Below are 21,424 nucleotides of genomic sequence, written 5' to 3'. Positions count from 1 at the left end.
CTTTCCTGCAAAGTAAGTTTGATAGCATAACATATTATGCAGACTTGAAATCTGCGTAACTGCACTGAATGAACAAGCCCTGTTTGAACAGGTAGAGTTAGTACTTCCCCATACATGCAAAACTAAAGCATGGACTAAACCAGGCCTCCAAGGGTCTTCACAAGTGCCCCCTCTGTGGATATCCTTTTCTTTGTCTGCAAAAGTTTTTGAGGGCTTGGAAACAGCACTCATTCTCAGTTGTTTTTCCTTCTTCTTCAGGACAGTGACAGTCAGACTGGAAGAATTAGGTTGGCAGTGGAATCAGACCAGTTCCATTTTGCCATGAGTGGAAAATCTTACCAAATTGTAGCACAGCATTTCAGCCACTTGCTTCCAAAGGTAAGATGTGGATTATTTAGTTGGAGTAGGCCTTCCAGTCAGTAGATTTAGATTGTCCTGATGTAATTAGCTAAAGAGATCTGCACCAGGAATTCCTTGGGAAAAACTTGAACTCTGAAATACTCATGGGCTAGGTAAACGTCTGATGCAATTGTACGGTGGAACTGACTGAAAAGCTCTAATGTTATTTCCAGCATGAGAGAGCAGAGCAGTATCATAGCATATGAGAACATGACTTAAAGCATTTGTGACCATAAGACCACCTTTTGCACAGCCCTACTTCTCTCATGCTTTGAGGAACGGGTTAAAGTGTGGTATTACACAACCTGAGATTAGGAATGATTTATCTGTTTTATGAAGAAGATAATCACATTAATTCTCTTCCAGTAAATCCCTCTTTAGTAATACACTGTAATGCTATAATGTATGGAAAGTACAACAATAACAGAGAGGTGGCAAAGTCTTTAGAAGTAGCAAATAAGAAGGAGCCCAAATACAGCAGATGTAGAAACAAAGGAAAGAAGAAAGGAGAAAAAAAAAAAAAAAAAAAAACAACTACTTGCCTTTAAAAGGTCTCAGGCAGGCAAGAATCTCCAGAAGACACCCTTACCTCCACTGCCAGCCCTTTAATGAGATCTGAGAAGGGGTGCATCCTGGCTTCGCCCCTTTTCGTCACTCAGGTACATTGCATGCACCTGAGCCCCTCTGGGTTGGCCCTGCCTTCCCCCCAGGTGCTCAATCACTGCTTCAGCCATGACTCAGCATTTCTGCTACACACTTGTTCATCTTACAAACAACACACCTTATGGACCTTATGTCTTAATTGCGATCACATTTTTTGTCAAAATGAATATACACTTTATCTTTGATCCTCAGTCTTACTTGCCTTGGGATCTGGAAGCAGCTGTTTGGAAATGTGACTTTTGGGTTGTTTCTATTCCAGTTTATCACTGAAATCACTGTGACTCTTATACCAACTGCTTAAAACACCCTTTTTCTTTTTCTTTTTTTTTCTCCTGACAGCTCCTGCTAAATGCAACAGTTTTTGCCAGAATGTCTCCCAGTCAGAAATCCAGCCTTGTGGAGGAGTTTCAAAAGCTGGAGTAAGTTCTTGTAAGCACCGAGTTACGAAATGTCTGAGGAATTTCCAAACTTCAGAAGAGTCTAATAAAAGTTAGCTTTTCTCTAATATATTTTTTCCTAAAAGTGCAAAAACTGAAGCTTCTACAGAAGCACAGCCAGGAAATTAAGTTCCACAAGCCTGTTGAAGAAGAGACACTGAAATTAATGTTGTTTTTACAACCCATCAAAGACCTAACAGTCTCATAATTCTGAGTTTTCTTTGCTAATTCCATTCTTCATTCTTATTTCTTGTTCTGTGTCTGAAGCAGGAGCACCTGTATACCCAAGAATTTTTGAAATGTCTCCAAGCAATTCAGCTTTTCTGTTGCTAACAGTCTTTTTAGTGCATTTGATGAATTAGAAGACACATCAGGGCTATCTGCATTTTTACAACTTTGTGCACCATCTTCGAGGTGCAGATATATATATCCTTGAGTCCCAAGTATCTCGTTGCCTATTAACTGATAACTGATTACAAGGGCTTGTCAAGATTCCTGCCTCAACTTCCTGGTCCCAGGCCTTGCCCTAGAGCAAGGTAATTCTTAAGCTGTTCCTGCTTGATATGAGCACTATCTGGTTTCCCTGGAGCACCTTCAGTGCCTCACAGTGAGAACTTTCCCTGAGCTGGAATCTAAGTGTCAGCAACTGAAGACAAAAGTGATTCAGCTCTTGAAGCACTAGACTGTTTTATATAGATGATGCTGTTGTAAGGACTCACCTCTAGGTTTAACAGGTCTTGGCTCATCCTTTCACCAGCAGGGTGGGGAGCTGTTCCCAGATAGCCTGTTAAGCCTGCACTTTCCCTCCTCCAGCTGTCTTTGTCACTCTCTGTCTGCCCTAGGAGACACTGGGAGGTCTGGTCCCCGAAGCAGAGCCCTTAGTGATATCTGTTCCCTGTGAACATGAAGTACCAGTGTGTGCAATCCATCATTTCTGAGCTGGGCCATCACCATTAACCCCTTCCTCTGTCACAATCAACCTTACTACACTCAGAGTGTAAAACTGAGTCAATTGTAATGAACACAAATCTACATGCTAATGTATTCAATCTGTCACAGCAAAAAGACTTTACTGGAGAGACATCTGAGGTTCTAGCCTAGGGGCATGCATATTCTGAGATCTTGTGCTTGTATTTCAGTCTTTCAGCTTTCCAAATGGGCTTTTTAAAAAAGTTGGTGTGACTTACTGAAATAACTTGCGTAGCGGAGACTCTGCTCCCCTCCTACCTATAGGTCTCATTTTCCTCAGCACTTAACTGTAGGTCACTTTATTTTTTAGTTACTTTGTGGGCATGTGTGGAGATGGAGCCAATGACTGTGGGGTAAGTGAGAATTCCTTATAATTTATTTATTTAAAAAGGAATGCATTGTCAGTAGATATCGCTAACTGAGCACAAGTAGGAGATGGGAGTGCTGCCATCTCAGCAGTGAAGCAGTTGCTTGCACTTAAACAAAGTCCCCAAGGTTTTCCCAGGAGATGGAAGTAGAGAGCCTATATATCTACAGAAATTGTGACTCCAAAGAAGCACTGATAAAGGAGGCACTGCTAATCCTGCCTTCTGCAGCTGGGGTTGATGGCTTTGGGGTCTGTAGGAAACGGTCTTTCTTATGCTGTCATCCCCTTACTGCTTTGGACCTGTTGCTCCAAATCCAAATGAAGAAACGTTTTGGGTGGAGCACACACAGGAAGTGATGAGGGACTGCTGCTTTTCACAGAACATATCCTGTAATGAGGGCTCATGTCTTGGTTGATGCATCACTTCCTGGCTTGTGAGTGCTGAGGAGCTATATGCATTTTCAGGCTTTGAAAGTGGCACATGCAGGGATATCATTGTCAGAGCAGGAGGCATCGGTGGCTTCACCTTTCACGTCCCAAACCGCCAGCATAGCATGTGTGCCAGAGCTCATCAGGTAAGCATGGATTTTTGTTTCCTGTTATGTGAAGGAGATATTCCCCACTGCTTTCAAATATTAGTGTTTGTTGTTCCCACCAAGCCAGAATGCACATACTTGGAGAAAAATAAATCTGACTCTGAAATCACCATATGGTCAGTTTGTGTCTTAAACTCCTTTAAGATACAGACAGATATATTTCCCTTCAGAACACAGGAGGAAGGCAACTGCAGCTGAGCAGAAGAAAAGAATGGTAGAGATTTCTGTCCTTGTGGCAAACACTTTATTTTGCAATTGCATTTTGAGAGGACTGGCAACAAGAGCAGACCATCACCTAATTAGTGTCCTTTATTCACATCTTCCTGCAGGGAAGGCCGTGCTGCCCTGGTCACTTCCTTCTGCATGTTCAAGTACATGGCTCTGTATAGCACCATTCAGTACCTTGGTGTTCTCCTGCTGTACTGGGTACGTCTTGGGAGTATGGACCTTGTTTGATAGAACTGGATGAGCTACTCTGCTTTGTAGGAGAAACATAGCATAAGAACCACAAAACAAACAAACAGAAAAAACCACCCTAGGATAAGGAGCTTCATGTGAGCTGAGGTGATCATTTAGTCCTTCTGCACTCTGATCTGGAAAACTGGTAAGATTATTCCCATTAGCTCCAGCCAATGGGCTCAGGATCCACACTGAGCAAAAACAAGAATGAGATGTTGAACAGTATTTCAGATGTGGGAGAATCTGGCATAAGCATATGCTGTTGCAATTTATTCAGCATTTGAAGCATAAATTAGCTTGACAGTAAGCAAAATCCCCTAGAGTGCCTTAAACCGCTTTTATGTGGCTTCTTCCCAACTAGAGAGGAGGGCTTTACATTCAGAAATCACCCAGCACTGAGAAAGGACATGCCTCTTCAAATAGAACTTTTTTTTATTGCATTGAGTGAACTGGAATCATCGTTAGTTCAAACAATGCACAAAAGGAGAGTATTCACTGTGAGCCCAGTAGTGACGAATCTATTGGCAGTGCTGGATTGTGTGGTCCCTTTATCTGCTGAGTAGCGTATTCTTGGAATTTCAGAGCAAGCAGCTGAGAATTAGCTCCCCCCAAAAACAACACTAAGCTTTCTGGAAGTGATATAAAAAAGCCCGCAGCAAATGTCTGATTTGTGATGTTTTCTTTTTTCCATTCCTCTTTTCAGCAACTAAACTCCTTTGGGAATTACCAATTTTTGTTTCAAGATCTGGCTATTACCACTGTAATTGGTATGACAAGTAAGTCAATTAGTCTTTGTAACTGTTATTGGTATGACTGTCACTGTAATTGGTATGACAAGTAAGTCAAAGAGTCAAACTCTGTTTGAGGAGAATGCATTTCATGTGTTTTTCACCTCCTTGGAAATGTGTAGTCCTAAGTACAGAAAGAAAGGAAAGAGATTGCATAAAGAACTGGATATTTAGATTATTAGAGAAGACATCTTGTCAGAGAAGAGAAAGCTCTAAAATAAGATGGTTGTTTCTTAGTGCTGTAACTGCTGAGCACATAGGTGGTTGATAACTGGGATGTTGTCTCTACAGGGAGAAAAAGCAAACTGACCTAATGAAGTGGAAGGTTTATTAAGGCTTTTTCCTGCTGTTCTGGAAAACAGATCCACTGCTGAGTTCAGCTCACATCTGGAGATATGTAGGCAGGAGAGGCAATACGCAAATGACAAGGGAACAAATGAAGAAAATGTCAGGCATTACAGAACAGGTTGTTGTGGGCCAAGAATGAGAGAGGAAGACACTAATGGAGGGGAAAGAGAAGGGATGTTGAGAAAGAGCAAATGCAGAGAGAGATTTAGAAGAAGAAATGTGCAGGAGCACAAAAATCCTGTACTGAATGCACGTGACTGTCTTCCATTCCTACTGGAAGAGACAACTAGAAAAGATCTTGATCAATTCAAACCTAAAAGAGTCACACCAGAAAGCTACCTTGTTTAAAATACCCTATTTGGCAAAACCACATTGAGGCTTACTCAAAATCTGAATAACTTTCTGAAACAACAGAGGGAAACTTGTTGGAAGGGCCTGTGCAATCTTCTGTCTCCCCAGGTAATTGGGAACTGGGTGCTTAGTGCAGCAGGAAACACAGAACATAGGCAACACAACATCCCAAGCCACAGCTACCAGGTGACTGGAAGAGAACAGGAAAGCTTGAGTATATCTTTTTATTTCTCGGTCTGACAGTAGCCAAATAAAACCAGAATCTAAAAGTTGTTTTCCAAAAATGCCTCAAGATAGTCAAAAGCTATTAATTAACATATGCTGTAGCCAATAAGCTTTTGTAGGAAAATAACACTGTATTTTGTGCTCGATATAATAATTGAAAGTATTAGAATGAACATTATAAATGGTAGAAATGCTGCCATTGACAACAGTCTGTATGTAATAGGCTGTATGTAATACTGCTGCTATTTTGGACACAGTAGTAAATGTTTCTGTCATGTTTCAGTGAGTTTCACAGAAGCCTACCCAAAACTGGTTCCCTACAGGCCTCCTAGCCAACTCATCTCACCTCCCTTGCTGCTCTCCGTCATACTTAACATCCTCTTCAGCCTCAGCATGCAGATTTTTGGATTTCTAATGGTCCAGAAGCAGCCCTGGTATTCCAAGACTGATATACACAGGTAGGCCTCCTTCCTGGGACTCCAGGTGAAACATGGCACACCTAGTGAGACAGCTTCACCTGAAATGACTGCTTGACTACAGCATGGATGAGCAGCTGCAGATAGACCCTGTATTCCCCACCAGCTGCTTACAGTAAGCAGTGCTGTCTGCAGGTCCCAAACCATTCCAACAATGCTCTTTTGCAGTGCCTGCCTCTCAGTGAACAGCCACACAGAGAATTCTTCCTCTGCCTCCAGCCTGGTCCTCCATGGCGTGAGAGATGGAGACCCTACAGAAGTGGACAATGGCTACAAGAGCTATGAAAACACCACAGTGTGGCTGCTAAGTACCATCAACTGCCTCATCATAGCACTGGTGTTTTCCAAGGGAAGGCCTTTTAGGCAACCCATCTACACCAACTGTAAGTGTGGGGAGAGCGGAAGGGATCTGTGAGTTATTAAGCTCCAGATGTCAATTCACTCAGGAAAACTTGACTTAAAACTGGACTGAAGTGATGCAGTGATGCCAGCCAATAAAGCAGGAGCTCACTATTAGATTCCTAAATGACTAAAGACCAGCTTTTCAATGTCACAGAACCACAGAATCATTAAGTTTGGAAAGACCACCAAGACCACCCAGTCCAACCATCAGCCTGTGCCTGCTCTAAACCACGTCACTCAGTGTGACATCTACCTTTCTCTAAACACCCCTAGGGATGGTGACTCTGTCACCTCCCTGGGCAGCCTGTACCAGACGTTTCTTTCTGAAGTTTTAGTCCCAGTGGCATTCTGTGGTGTGCCACTCTCTGGGCTGGGCCCACATTTCGTGCTGCTAAAAAGTGACAGTAGGCTGACTTTGGTTTGACACTCAGTGGAATGGTCTCTGTTCAGGCTTCTGAGGTCAGCTCGAATGATCAAAATACACTTCTGGCATTTTAAGATCTATGTCTTCAAGGCTCATCCCAGCCTCTTATGTATCAGTTTGATTAAGTAAAACTTCTGCTGGAACATCCTTGCTCTCTCCTGGACATTTTTTTTTAATTTTTTTTTGTGTGCGTGCATGTCTATTTGAAACAAGAAATGATGGGTTCAAACTTCTGTAGTAAAGGGAAGCAGATGAGTGCACTCACAGCTGTGGTTTTATTTCCTTGTTTCTACAGATGTGTTCATACTTGTGCTTGTAGGGCAACTGGGTGTTTGCCTCTTTCTGGTGTTCGCTGATATCGATGATCTCTACTCTAAGATGGATGTGAGTATTGTTCCACTGTGAATTTTCCTCCTATAGCTGGTCCTATTACAAGTGCACCAGTAGTGTTTTTAACAAAAGGCACAGATTTTTGCAGGGATGTTTGACACCTCTGAAGACTAACTGGCTGCTAAGGCAATAGATGATCTGTCATGATAATATTACCAGCAGGGCTTGGCTGATTTTGTCTGGTAGAATGCAACCTGAGGGTTACCTTGTGCAAATTCATCCTAAGAGAAATATAAGGGAAGGATAAGGTCTGCATCAGCTGTAGGACAGAGGTTTTGTCAGTTTGTTAAGCCTGGAAGTTATAAGGAAGATGCTGATATTCTCCACTGTGACTGTCACAAAGCCTTGTAGAAGGATCCACAGGAACAAACAGCAAAAGAAATGCACAGCTATCTTTTTTCCAGTACATTTGTGATCAGGATGATGAAGTGCTTTGGATTTGGATAGCAAATGCTGAACGTGATTCTGCTTTCAGTCCTATATCCTTGTGTGAAAGTTAGCAAGTGGCTTTGGAATTCTGAAACAAATAGAGATGAGGGGCACACAGCTGGATTTCAAATGCCAGGCAGCCCAGCTACAGCTGCCTCAATGCACAGCAGAATCCAGAGCAGAGGCTAAGCAGGCAGACCCGGTTAAAGAGTCTGCCACGAGATGGCACTTTAAAGCAGCAAGTCTTAGCCCTGCGGTGGACCGTGGCGGCACAGGACAGTGTCAGCAGTGCAGTTTGCGGGGCTGAAATGCCTCTGGGGAGAACCATGGAAATCCGGTTTGTCTGGAGGGAACACACTGGATTTGCTGAGAAGGCAAAAGGAAGGAGTGGCAATTAGAAGCTGCAGTAACCTAGCTCCGGAGCAACTGCTGATCTGAGCGTTGATCAGAGCTGTATCTCCAAAATAAATTGAGCTATAGCCAGAAACCCAGCGCTGAAAGCTATGGGACACTGGAACCGAGTCTGGAGTTTGAAATACCCAGAAGTATTTCTGATATTAGGAAGAGAGGAAGCATTTAGACCTCTTGCTGCAGTTCTGGTTTCTCTGCTGGGTCATAAGTATAAACGCTTCTTTATCAATAATTCCTCAGGATAAGTAGCAGTATTGGTTTGTCAGCAGTGTTAAGCCAGTGTGGGATTCTGGCTTTTGATGACACCAGCTCCAACCCACATCAGTATGTGCACACACTGCTTACTGCCTCTGCTTTCCTTCCAGCTGGTTTGCACCCCCACCACATGGCGGATCTCCATGGTGATGATGCTGGCAGTCACACTGGCTGTGTCCTTTCTTGTTGAGGTGAGTGTACTGCACTGAATGCACCTGTCAGCACTATCTAGAAAGACAAAAAGTCAGCTCTCACTCTTTTTCCATCCTTCTCAGTCCATTTTAGGAATAACCCATCAAACAGAAACCATTGCTACTACTTTACACTTCCTCTCTGTTTTCAGATTCTCACATCCGAATGGTTGGATGTGAGGAATGCCAGGTCCAACTGTCTTTTCTTTCCTCTGGTTAATGAGGTGTTTCAAACCCTGCCCCAAGCTGGAGAAAGATGAGAAGGCTTTAGTAGAGCTCTGCTAGAGATACTAAGAAGAGTCCTCAGTAAAAGACTGTCTAAGGAGTGTGGATGAGAAGGAGAGAATAGGAGATCTAAGTGTCTACTTCTTGTTGTGCGTCCTATGGGTAAAGAGGAAAAGCTGCTGTTTGGATCCTCCAGAATTTCCCTTTTGCTCTTGCATTTACAGGAAGCCATCATTGAGAACAGAGCCCTATGGCTGCTGCTGAAGATGACTTTTCAGTACCACTCCAAGAGCCATTACAAAAGGCTTCAGCAGGTGTTAGAACAGGACTCAGCCTGGCCACCTCTGAATGAAACTTTTTTCTCAGATTCTGTGGCATTATCAGTAGAGGAAGATATGGGAGGCCATAGCAACCCAACATTTGACAGCAATGAAGATGCACTATGAAGGAGAATGCAGTGGAAAGTTGCAGTTGGCTGTACAAGGACTGTCTCAGAGACATAAAAACAGAAGGACTGACCCATCACTACCCTCCATTCTAATCCTAATGGGATCTGGCTCATTTTCCAGTTAACCAGAAGTGGAAAACTGGCTGCAGTAGCAGAATTCTGTAATGCTGTTTCTGCTCTCCCCTCAACAGCATAGAAATGGCTGACAGCTGCAAATGGAGCAGCCTGGTGAAAGCTCACAAAGTGCTTGTGGTTGAAAAGCTATTGCTGCATCCTTTTGAGCTGCATTGCGTAGTGGTGACTTCCAGGGATGCTTCACTCATTGTGAAGAATTTCTTCTGAAGTACGTAAATGCAACACACTGAGTATTTCTGCTAAGTTCCTCTACTCAAAAAAGCAGCTTTGATGAGCATGTGTTTTCTTACTCTTATTTTGATGCTAGGCTGACTTTTTGCTCACCATGTTTTGCAAGTCTGCCCACAGGTGGGTACAACAAAACAGTGTGGCCTCAGACCAAGAGGAACACTTCGTCCTTTGGGAAAGGTGTGTGTGGGTGTTGTCCCCTCTGAACTGAGTACACAGTTGGTTATTTAAAGAAGTAGCTTGCCCATGCATTTCCTAGGCAGGGCTGAGGAATGCTTTCTGAGAACTTCAGCATGGGAGACTGCATGTTCCTAAAATTCAGTGCTAAACCACTCTTGCATTAACACAGAAATCCAGAGATTGAAGAAGGCTGGGAGTCATGGTGAAGAACTCTTTGGTCTTTCAGGGTACAAAGCAGCTCTGGAAAACCAAAAGCAGTCACTGGAGACTGCATTGTTTTGATTCAACATGTCTGTATCAGAACTGTTTTTGAAAAGAGATTAGCTTGAATAAAAAAATAACTATTTTTCTAAAAAGAATCACTTATTTGGATCAAAGTATTTTTTCATCCATTTTAGATAACTTCAACACAAACATTAAATACCTTCCCATCTATTGCAATTCAGATGACAGTACTACACAACATCCAAACTGGAAATAGTTCACATTTGCTCATGAATCTCTCTCTGAAGTTAAGATGAATTCCCAGTTTGAAACAATATCCATTGTTAGATGAAGGTGAGAGGTTTTATCTCTTGTCCCATGCAATGCATGCAACTTCAGGAGAAACCATGAGAGTAGGTTAGTGGTGTTATTCCTGCCATCCTCTGTTTGGGATGCAGTTGGTATTCAATTTCCTTGGAGGCCAAGTTCATTGCCTCATTTACAAGCTCCTGCACACAAGAAATGTTGCTGCATGCAACAGACTGGCAGCTGCAGCAGTTTGCAGACTAGGCATTTAATTTATGTTTATGTCACAACGGGGAATGGCATAGAAGTGTCAGCTCTTTGTAAACGTGCGGTTCTTGTAGAGTGGACAGGATAGAGACCTACTTGCCTACTAAGGCCAAAAAGACAGCTTTACCTGAAGGAAGAGAGAATAAAGATGCTAGGTGACATTTAACAAATGCTACTCATTCAGATGCCAGTCTTTTGCTCCATCTCCCTTTACAAGTCCAGTGTCTCCAGCCACAGTGGTTGTAAAAACCAGAATTATCAACACAATGGTGTGGTAATACAAGAGGTGTAATGACAAAGGGAATAGCACGATGGAAAGGTGTTACAAAGAAAACATGCTCACCTGTCTCTGAAGATCTAGGCTCACAAGGGAAACTCCACAAGGGAGGAATCTCCAATTCAAAGCCTTTTCCCAGCAGCAGTCAGCCCTTAAATGAGGTCTAAGAGATGTACAGCCAGGCTCCACCCCTTCTGGTGTCACAGGTGAATTGCCTCACCTGTGCTCCCAGGGCTGACCAGATCCTTTTCCCAGGCACTCAATCAGTGGCTCAGGCTGGGACTCAACAGTTACCATGAAGTGTGGGTATGTTTTATCATCTCTCCTTACTCATGCCAGCCACAGATCAGCAGTGCTATGTGGTCTGCCCTGCTGCACTGAACTGTTCACGCAGTGTAACTCTGCGGCCATCAGAAGGCAGGGGAGCTGCTGCAAACATCATCTCTGCACAGTGGTCATAAGCACACATCCAAGACCCCATGTTCTGTACTCTCACTTCTGGTGGGAGCTCAGAGCTCACACTCTACATCCTACTCATAGGGCAGTCCCCTCAGATTTGGAGTGGGGTGATGTTTAGAATCATGCTGAAAATAAGTTTTCAGTTTTGCTTTTTGAGGTGCTCATTAATTTGGAAGAACCTTATCCTTCTGGGTACCAGGATCACGAGCAGTAACAAGCAGCTTCTGCTTTCACAGACTGTCAGATATGGGCCACATGCTTTCTGTCCATACTTATGTGTCTGTGCATAGAAGAAAGGCAGGTACAATGTAGGTGCTCAGTTCTGCCTGATGTTTGAATTTGTTGCTTAGCATTCCCAGGCTATTACACTGACAGAACAGTTGAGAAACAGAGACAAACCTTACCCATTTAATGAGAAACATTTTTTCAGGGGATATGAAATGAGTGTTTTGCAAGTTCCGAGGCTGCATAAAGGCGGACACAGCCTGGCAGACCTGGATGTGCCTTCCACAGTCCCTGTTGGCAGCCCAAGCTTTCCAAACAGAGCTCAAAACCCCCCAGGGTGACTGAAGCTCTGGGCTCACTTTCTCCTTTTATGACTGGCAGCGGAGACCGGTTGGATGGACCCCAGTGATCTTTGCCTGCAGAAATGTCCATCCCAGTTAGCACAGTGAAATCAAAGGGGCAGGCTGCCTGCAGTGCTGGCACTGCGCTGAACTGTACAAGCCATTCTTAACAGCTAAGTTCAAAATTGGATTTTTCTTTGAAACACAATTGTCCTAGATAATGAGATAAGGAAATTGCATTATTTTGGTCATTTTCCTTTATTTGTTACTTGTTTATTTTGATACAGTCATCACAGTTTCTGTCTACTACTCAGCACGCCTGCTTGGCAATGCATGGGATCAAAGGAGGAACAAAGCTCATTCTAAAAGATGCAGATCTTTTGTTTCTTTGGGGACAGAGGGTGCTATTTTACTTCTGTCTGCACAGTACCTGCTCTTTTCTTTATAAAAAAACTGAGACTTTTGGCATGGCTACAGCTTCACATTTCCTTATAGATGAGTGGACACCTGGCTCTCAGGCAAAAACAGAGCTTTATTGAGTGCACAAATAAGAAAAAGAAGCTGGATTGCACTCCAGAAGGGCCTGCTTCTCCACCGCAGCCCAGCAAAGCTGGGGACACAGACTTCTGGTTTGACCTGTTGGTAAGGAAGGCAGCAAGTGCCTCTTGACATAACTTCCCATGTAGAATGAAGGCAACTGTGATGCATCTCAGGGAATGGTGGCAAAGCAGAATTCTGATCAAACATATCCCTGTGAAATGAAGAGTACCAACAGGGCACCATCCTGCCCCAGCTCTGAAGGGCTCCCAGACTTGCTCTTTGGTTTTAGGGTTCACAAGTGCATGTTTGCAGGGTTCTACTTTCACCTGTGTGGGGTTACTGCAGAAACTGAAGGAGTTGGTGGGGCCCTGACATGGTTGTTTTGCTCGTCTCCCTGCTCTGAAACAAAATCCACCTACCCTGAGATCACCCTTGGCAATTTTTGTCCTTCTTTTCCTTAAAGCAGGTGCAAGATTTCCCTCTGCTCTATGTAGCATTTAAATACTCTTTAAGTTAGAAAATCTTCCTGAATATCTAACGTACCTCCAAGAATCTAATTGTTTAATCTAACTAGAAATGTGGGTTTTCTCCCTGATCTATAACAAAAGTAAGAGAAAGAAAGAGTAGTTGACTGTCTTTTGTGTTACAGGAGATACAGTATGCCAGTTCAGCCTTTTCTTTCATCATTCAAACAAACTCAGTTACTCAACACTGCCTCATGGCTCACGTTTTCCAAACAGTCTTGTTACCATTTGGACCCTTTCCATTTAGCTCACGCCTTCATTGAGCCTGACCTCCCAATGAGGCCTTGTTAGAAGCAAGTGGGGTGGAATAATGTCCTGTCTCACGTACCTCAGCAGCCTCCTGTAACCATGACTCAACAACAGTCACATTTCTGGCAAGGACAGACAACTGTGGTGAGCTGCCTCTCCTTCTCCGGCACACAGCTGCACCACCTCCCTTCTTTTTTTGCCTTTTTTTCCTCCAACTACTAAGTGCAGCATTTAGCTGAACTTCCTATGGTGATTCCATGTAGCTAGCAGCCCCAAATCTTGCCGCCTCATTTCATCCTCCTAAGGCAAGTGACTAAAAGCTCAGTGTCATGAAAACATTTCAGATGCCTCTCCATCCTGTTATATAAGCTGCTAAAAAAGCATGGATATTTTGTGTTCCCTGGGATGGAAGGTGAACCCCTGATAGCTACTTTGAGTTCAATCCTCCAGACCACCATAAAAGCGTTCTATTTCCCTGTACCCTCACATCTCATGGAGGCTGCATGGGTGGACATAAAACACACCTCACCCAGATGATCAGAATGAAGAGAATGAGTTAAACACCCCTCTAACAACACCTTGCATGAGTTTCCTCCCCCTAGTGGATTGCAGGAGGCATTGATTGCCATCAAGAACTCACCTGCTTGCAATAGATCACTCTTTGTCTCTTTGTAAACAGGTGTTTTGCAACAAGGATGTCCTCAGATGGACCTTGTAAAAGTCCAGGAACCGGTACTACCAGTACTACTGTCAGGAATGAGTATTTCTTTTTAAAAGAATGGCCGGGAATGACCTGCAAGTGTACCATATCTGTTTGGCTTTGTGTCCTATGTGGTTCTAAATGACACTGCTTAGAAAAAAAGAAAAAATGCTTTTTCTTACCATCATTCTGATTTTTCAAGTTTCTTCAGTATTTGGTCCATCTTTGCTGCTTCATGGACAGAAGTACAGCTGACAGAAGTCCCCAGACACAGATTTGGTTGAATCATGCAGATCCATCCTTGTTAGGAGCTATAGTCTGCCATGAAGCCTCCCCTCAGCCCTTGCTCTGGGCTGAACAAACCAGGGGACTGGCTGCTCCTTGTATATCTTGCCTTCCAGAACCTTTCCCACCTCTGTAGCCTTCCTTTGGACCAAAATCCAGGTTTGGGGAGATGCCCAGAGAGAGACGGGGTGTTCAAAATAGGTCTCCTGTGAAGACCAGTGCCATAGCATGCACCTGCACTGTGCTACAGCCAAGCCCAGGTCCAGATCTGTGACTTGGACCCCAGATACCTTGCTGACACTGTCACAGGACATAGGGTCGCTTCGGATATCGTATTATATAACAATAGACTGTGGATGAAGTCTGATGGACTTTATTATAACTACACACACCGATTACCAGTGTAATTAAGCCTGAGTGGAATGTGAGCAATCTTAGCATAAGAAAAAAGAAAAAAGGGAAAAGCCACTTGCCGTGCAGGCAAGGCACAATACAGTTAACAATCGATCTTACCTGTTGATGAGCTATGATTGGGCAAATTGTTGGCATCTCATGTTCTCTGTCATGCTATTTGATGTCTCCTTCACTGCGCACCCCCCCCGGGACCAGCCTTTCCCACCCTGGTAAACACAGCAACATCAGGAAGTGGAGAAACGCATGGGTTACACAAGCTGGGCATTTAAGGGCTTTACCCGTGAGACTGGATTTTCCTCCCTCTCTGGGGGTGTACTAAAAACTATGCACATTGTGAGACATTCAAAGGCAGCAGGAAGGACCATGGGGAGAGCTATCTGTAATGCTGCCCTGAGTTCAAGTCAATAGCTGTGCTTGATGTTGCATGACCTCACCAAGGACATCCAGGGCTGAAAACAACACTGTCAGATGGAGGAAAAGATTTGGAAGGATCATTATGTGCTCCTCAACAAGGATGAAGAAAATGAGCTGGTAAGGAGTTGGGGGCTGTGTGGGGGGTCGGTTTCCTTCTGTGCCTCTTTCTCCATATGCTTGTTTTGAATCTGCCTCTGCTTCTTCACCTCCACTCCTTATCTGGGAATGGTTCAGCACAGTGTTGGAGAAGGCAAAACCCTGAACCTCTTGCTGACTTCGAGATTGATATCGGCTAAGTAAAGACTAATTGAGGAATGTAGTACTTCAGTCCAGAAGCACAAAACATAGAAAAGACCACTGCTCATCAGAAATCATCCAGCCACAGAGCAGTGTCCCTTTCTCCTTTTCTATTTCATTATCTTTTCCACCCTAACCATAAGGATCTCTACTTACAGGTGCCTTTTCCTTGCCTGGCAATAAGAAAGCAAGTCATGGGAAAGGTGCTTACAAATGAGGTTCATCCTGGGTCATTCCCTGGAACAGTGGTTAAATCTCTTCTCTGTACATGTTAGGGTCTATGCTGCTTAGCAGGTCTAGGAAAGCTGGGCAAGTGTCCAAAGTCTACTGCAATTCCTATGGGAGCAATCTCTTACGGCAGCATTTACAGAGAAAAAGGCTTTTTATTAATGTTAATTGAATCTTCTTTCTGGTTTTGACTATTACTGATTACTGATTATTGACTATTGATCATTGATTATATGTACTAAGGGGCTGCTTTGCAAATGCAATGATGTGGAAACTCTTCCTGTACCTGTCAACATAGACTGATTACTTTGAGCCAAGTGAGGGTGGGAGTAAGGCTTTCTTCTCCAGCCTCTGTGGAGACACCATCTGGAATTCAGGTATTCCCAGTGCACAGAAGTAGATGCCTCTGCACGTCTGTAAAATATAGCCCTGTTAATCCATTGTGTGCTAGAGATGCATGTGTGATGCATACACTGGAAGCACAGCTATGCACTCATCCCATGATGGGCTCTTCTGTCCTCTGCTTCTAGTATCCCCGCCGTGTCACCCCTTGACCAGCCGTGGGGACTGCAACGTGCCTCCTCCATGAAATGCAGGTGCTCAGGACAGACACAGGTGGGAGGGATCCTACCCTGCACTGCTCAACTGTGCTTTTGCCTCAGGATTGCTCGCAGGGCTGCTGATAGCGGTGGGGCTGCAGCTCTGCTGCTTGCCTCTGGTAAATCCCTGTTGGGCTTTGCTTGGTGCTCATGCAGCTCATGTGAGCTTGTTGTAGATTAGGGACTTCAGGCTGGTTGAAGTTGTTTGCATTCAGCACAAAATCAGAAAATCTGCCCTGGAGGCAGGTAAGGAGTCAACCAGTGATTGTCTGTGTCATGTTCATAGCTACTGTATCCTTCAGGGTGTCCCTTGCTGCTGTGGGGGAAGTGGTCCTTCATGCATGCATACATACATGCTTCTGTTAATGTAGGAGCAGTAGCAATATCAACTGTCAGGTAAGGATGGAGGGCTAGCAAGGGTGGGTGGAGCTAGCCATTGCCACAGGCAGCTTTTATCTGTCCTCCACAACTCAGCTGCACCCATTTTCAGAGACACCTCCCTACCCATCCAGCTTCCATCCCTGCTGGCAGGGAAGGGTCTGGCACTGCCTACAGGCTGCTGACAAAGCATGACATGTGAGAGACTGTTTGGCTTGGGCTGGGCATCGCTTTTTGTCAAACATTCTCTCACTGCCGTGCCTGCTAGAGCAGCCAGCCTTGCCTCCATGTACTGCACTTCTTGGGAAATGTTTCTCAGTGCCAGCTCAGTGGGGCACACACTGCAGCTCTTCCCAAGCCTGGACTGAGGACTTGATCCTCTCAGTGCCTTCTGGGCAAGTTGTGGTCCCAGTTACCACACCATGCTTTCTGCTTTCCAGACCTGCCTTCAGATTTTATCTATAAAACTGCCGTTGTTACAAAAGAAACAAGCAAAGATCACCATGAATTTCCCTAGCTGTAGAGGCTGGTTTGTCCTCCAGCCCTGAAAACATCTGTGATTATTGCTTTAAACTTTCGAGTCCTTCAAATAAATAATATTTTGCATGCAGCAGGGCTGTGAACTCCAAAGCTGCAGAGCTGTTTTGAAATGGGTTTTGCTAACCTGGTACAAGGGCTGCATGACTATTTTTATTTCAGTTGAACTGCATTGGTTTCAGCTTAGTTTATGTTGATTGTGATCAGAGTTCAGATAAATCAAGTTAATTGCTCTCTTAAAACGAAGTAGGTGCTTACTCCACTGCCTTTTAATCACTTCAGAATTATATCTGAAGTTGAACCTGTATAATTGTTGATACAAGCCTTTGTCAAGGCGCTTTGCTTTGTTGCATATTCTATCCCGTAGAGCACCACTCTTCCTTCTGGCATTTCTATCATGTATAATTCAGAACTGAGACTTCCTCATTTTTATTCTCTTTACAATTTAAAACACTGTTTCCTCCCTCCTCTCAAATTCTGTGTCAATAGCAGTTTACACTGCCCCATCATGCTGTGTATTTTAATTGGCAAACTGTGTCAATTAGGCATATCCAGGCTGGATGTCATGGTATGCCCAATGGGTTTTCACACCTGGGGGCTGTTAGGCCCAGCTGTGGATGGAACATCTCCTGTCCCAAGAGAGCTCAGGTCCTGTCTGAGCTGAGCTCTGCTGTCTGCTCAGAGCAGTGCCTCTATGGCAGTTGAGGAGTCAAGACCCCAAAGTGAGAAGTGACTCCCTGTGAACTTGGAGGTGTGGGTTTCACTCCAGGCACTGCTTCCTTTGAAGGAGATGTGAGTGCTTTGCTGTGCAGAAATTGCAAAGAAAATACCCTGCTCGCAGGGAAGGATCCAGATATACTACAGGCATTAAAGTTATCCTTAGCCCTGTGGGGAAGCTTAAGTCAAGCCAAAGTGTACAAAAATTTAATGTTTTTCTCAAAGGGACAAACTAGGACTGGTATCATTGCTATCATAGAATCACAGAATCGTTTGAGTTGGAAAAGACTCTTAAAGGCCATCTGGACCCTCTGCGCTGAACAGGGACACCCACAGCTCCATCAGGTGCTCAGAGTGCCGTCCAGCCTGACCTTGGGTGTCTCCAGGGATGGGGCATCTACCACCTCTCTGGGCAACCTGTGCCAGTGCATCACCACCCTTACTATAAAAAACTTCTTCCTATCCAATATAAATCTCCCCTCTTTTAGTTTGAAACCATTTACCCTTGTCCTATCACCGCAGACCCTGCTAAAGAGTCTGTCCCCTTCTTTCTTATAGCCTCCTATGGGTACTGAAAGGCCCCTTCTCTTCTCCAGGCTGCACAGCCTCAGCTATCTCAGCCTGTTCTCATAGGCAAGGTGTTCCATCCCCGGGATCATTTTTGTGGCCCTCTTCTGGACATGCTCCAACAAGTCCATGTTTCCACCTATGAGAAGATGAGTACTGGGCTATCAAAGAGAAAGAGCAAGTAGGGGAGATGATGTGGTGTGGGGAACAAATAAAAAGAAGAGAATGTACAAAGCCAGAAGTTCCTTCATGCACTTGTTTTCAAAATGTGCTGTACATGGTGGAAGATGACACGGCAGTAGGAGAAGTACCTGGCAGCTGAGAGGAGGTGCAAGGGGGTTTGGCTATTTTCTTTCCCTGAGGCAGAAACTGTTCCTCTTCTGCAAGGTGGATTTCAGTGCTCAGCTCAATGGAGAGCATTCTTCTTGCAGAAACTGTGTACTTAACTATGCTATGTCAGTCAGCAAGCTCTAATTTACAAAAATGATTTTGTGCTGTTAGGAGGCCTCAGTCGCCAATCTTTCTTTCCAATCAGCTCGGGCTTTCTGATGATTGAACAGCATGGTTAAGCTTGTTCACAGAGTACTTTCTCTTTGCTGGACAGGAAGCTTTTGGCTACAAAACCCAGGGCTGCCGGAGGGCCCTGTGCATTACTGGGTACATCTTGTCCTGCGGGGTTCTGCTGCTGCTGTTCTACTGGAAACCGGAATGGGATGTATGGGCAAACTGTGTCCCCTGCAGCTTGGAAGAAGCAGATGTCATCCTGCTCAGAACAACTGTAGGTTGAACCTTCACACCTTACTGTTACTGGCAGAACTGATGGTTTTCACAGATAGAACAGCTTGTCTCTCTTTGCCCACATGATGCAGCAGGTTGATAACACTGTCTTTGTGTGAAGATGCAGGGGCAGGGATGAGCTTCAGTGCAGCTATGCCTCTTCTCATCCCCTATGCACTGTGGTAGAGCCAGCTGCCTTTGAAGAAGGGAACATTCTCAGACACTATGGCTGTTAGTAACCTTTCTGCTTAGAAGTTATCAATCAGACAGTGTTGAGGAAATGGGCTTTGGAGAGCTGGGTTTTGGGCTTTGGTTATATTCTAAGACTCCATCTCTGTAAATTCAAATCCCACACAATTCTATCAGAGCAAATACTTACTGCACTTAATGCTCAATATTGCAACAATATCCCTTATACAAATGCACTCAAACCACTAAACGAGTAGCGTGTTAGGCTAAGGCCAAACTGATTAAAGGACAATTCAGTCTGACAAGTGCATCTGCAGCAGCAAAACTGAATTGCTTTTGACTGTGGGTTTATAATGAGTAGCAGCATTATAGGAGATTTGTAGAGTTAAGTAGCTGGTGTTGAGGTTTCAGTGTTCACACTAGAGGTATTTCAGAAGGCTTTTACATGCAGCTAGCCCTAGTCTGGTTTATAGACTGAAGATCCATCCAATAGCTATTGAAGCACATCTAGTTCCATTTCATCTTCTTCGAAATAGCTCTGAAGTATAAATCAAAGCAAACGGAGATGATTGTGTGTTTGACTTCAAAGTGCGTTACTGCTTGGTACTGAAGCACTGATATCTGGCATCCCTGTTGCTATGGACTGACACTCACTGTGATTGCAATGAGGCCACAGGATTGTAGTTCTCTGGGAGTCTCATATGCATTTTTCAGAATCAGGAAACATTATCACGGGCAACATTTCGGGTTGTCACTGAACTGGGCTCTATTTCTCTAGGATGAGTTTCAGAAATACACCCGGAAGAAGGTGACCTGGATTGATTTGTCCACTTTGGCACTACCTGTTGGTAGTTACTCAGAATGTCCTCTCATAGCTGATAAAGACTCTGTTATAAACAGAGCGATAATGAAGCCACAGTTAAAGGTAAGTTGTCTACAAAATGGAGAAGAAAGGTCTAAGGAAGATGGTGGGTGAACAACAGGAGTCAAAGCATTGAGGGGCTTCCAGAAATGCACTGTCAGCATCCTCCTGCAAGTCCTCTTTTAATAAGCTGAAGCTTTCTCATAGAACGTATAGAAATGTTTCCATAACCCAGTGAGGTGGATTTCCCTGAATGCCAAGAGGATTTTTTGCTGTTTAATCTTGCAGGTGAGATGTATCCAGGTACAGAAAATCCGTTATGTTTGGGACCTTTCTGTAAAAGAGTTCAGGAAAGTTGGGTGAGTTTTGACAACTTACCACAAATCCACAAATCCCTTTGCAACATGAGAGTCCCCTGTACGAGCTTTTCCCTGTTATCCCAGATCACTGGAAGACAGTAACACGTGTCACAGCATACACCACAAATTTGGAGCTGGCCTGACAGGGGAAGAACGGAAAATCAGGTACTGTCTGCATAAGAGTAGGTGCATGAGTTAATTATAACAGTATGACCTATTAAATTCCCTTTTAAATTTATGTGAGCTTCTTGCTGCTCACTGTACTAGTAAAGCAGTGTGAACTGCATGGGTGGCATTCAGAAAGGTGAAAAGTTATTATCTCCACACCTTACTGAGCTTATTGTGTTCTGAGTGATGCTGATGCAAGGCTGGTTTCCCCACCACTTCCAGCCATGTTTTAGGGCACAGCAAGCTTTGGCTATCTGCCTTTGCCAACATCACCTTAAAAGACCTCTGGAGAGCTCATCACGGGGCTTAACAGCAAGGTTACAATATTTTCAACATGGAAATAGCAAACTTCCGCCCCTGGGGGAAACCCTTTCAGGTACAATAGCTTCCTGACAGATTTCTTTGTGTTGCTCAATTGTCTGTGCCCCCAGGAATTACCTGCTTAGGTAAGCGTTAATATTATTTGAGCTCACGTCTTTCCTGCTGTCTTACCTGTGTGACTAAGCTGTAGCATCATGAACTCTTCTCTCCCTCCCTACAGGCAGCTGGTATGTGGGCCTAATGCCATTGAGGTTGAAATCCGTCCCATTTGGAAGTTACTTTTTAAAGAGGTCAGTAAGTCAGGCTGGCATGGGCAGGGACAGTCGTGAGATGGTTTTGAGTCTTTGTCTATGAATGATGAGTCTCCAAGAAGTGTGGTCAGCACATTTCTGAACTTTAGGAAGAGTTTGTCTGAAGCTGCACA

The 21,424-nt window shown here is 44.2% G+C and overlaps 2 protein-coding genes across 2 annotated transcripts in view; both read left to right on the top strand.

Moving 5' to 3' along the window:
* Positions 1-10,109, top strand: part of LOC122184004 (probable cation-transporting ATPase 13A4) — a 32,952-nt gene extending 22,843 nt beyond the window's left edge. Inside the window, exons 20-30 of the mRNA XM_042878517.1 lie at positions 259-378; positions 1,402-1,481; positions 2,779-2,821; positions 3,301-3,410; positions 3,761-3,857; positions 4,594-4,666; positions 5,886-6,060; positions 6,247-6,461; positions 7,200-7,288; positions 8,500-8,580; positions 9,030-10,109. Of these exons, the coding sequence (XP_042734451.1) occupies positions 259-378; positions 1,402-1,481; positions 2,779-2,821; positions 3,301-3,410; positions 3,761-3,857; positions 4,594-4,666; positions 5,886-6,060; positions 6,247-6,461; positions 7,200-7,288; positions 8,500-8,580; positions 9,030-9,251 (1,305 nt within the window). The 3' untranslated portion in view covers positions 9,252-10,109. The remainder of the gene's footprint in view (positions 1-258; positions 379-1,401; positions 1,482-2,778; positions 2,822-3,300; positions 3,411-3,760; positions 3,858-4,593; positions 4,667-5,885; positions 6,061-6,246; positions 6,462-7,199; positions 7,289-8,499; positions 8,581-9,029) is intronic.
* Positions 10,110-15,055: 4,946 nt separating this feature from the next.
* The window catches only part of LOC122183927 (probable cation-transporting ATPase 13A5), a 27,360-nt gene continuing 20,991 nt past the window's right edge, over positions 15,056-21,424 (top strand). The window contains exons 1-6 of the mRNA XM_042878406.1: positions 15,056-15,118; positions 18,929-19,102; positions 20,069-20,215; positions 20,441-20,511; positions 20,596-20,676; positions 21,221-21,290. Of these exons, the coding sequence (XP_042734340.1) occupies positions 15,056-15,118; positions 18,929-19,102; positions 20,069-20,215; positions 20,441-20,511; positions 20,596-20,676; positions 21,221-21,290 (606 nt within the window). The remainder of the gene's footprint in view (positions 15,119-18,928; positions 19,103-20,068; positions 20,216-20,440; positions 20,512-20,595; positions 20,677-21,220; positions 21,291-21,424) is intronic.

This window comes from Lagopus leucura, unplaced genomic scaffold (assembly GCF_019238085.1).
Source record: "Lagopus leucura isolate 7727_CA_CO unplaced genomic scaffold, USGS_WTPT01 Super-Scaffold_100021, whole genome shotgun sequence".
In the NCBI taxonomy this organism is placed as follows: domain Eukaryota; kingdom Metazoa; phylum Chordata; class Aves; order Galliformes; family Phasianidae; genus Lagopus; species Lagopus leucura.
Note: the sequence above shows the minus strand (reverse complement) of the source record. Positions and strands in the feature narration are given on the sequence as shown.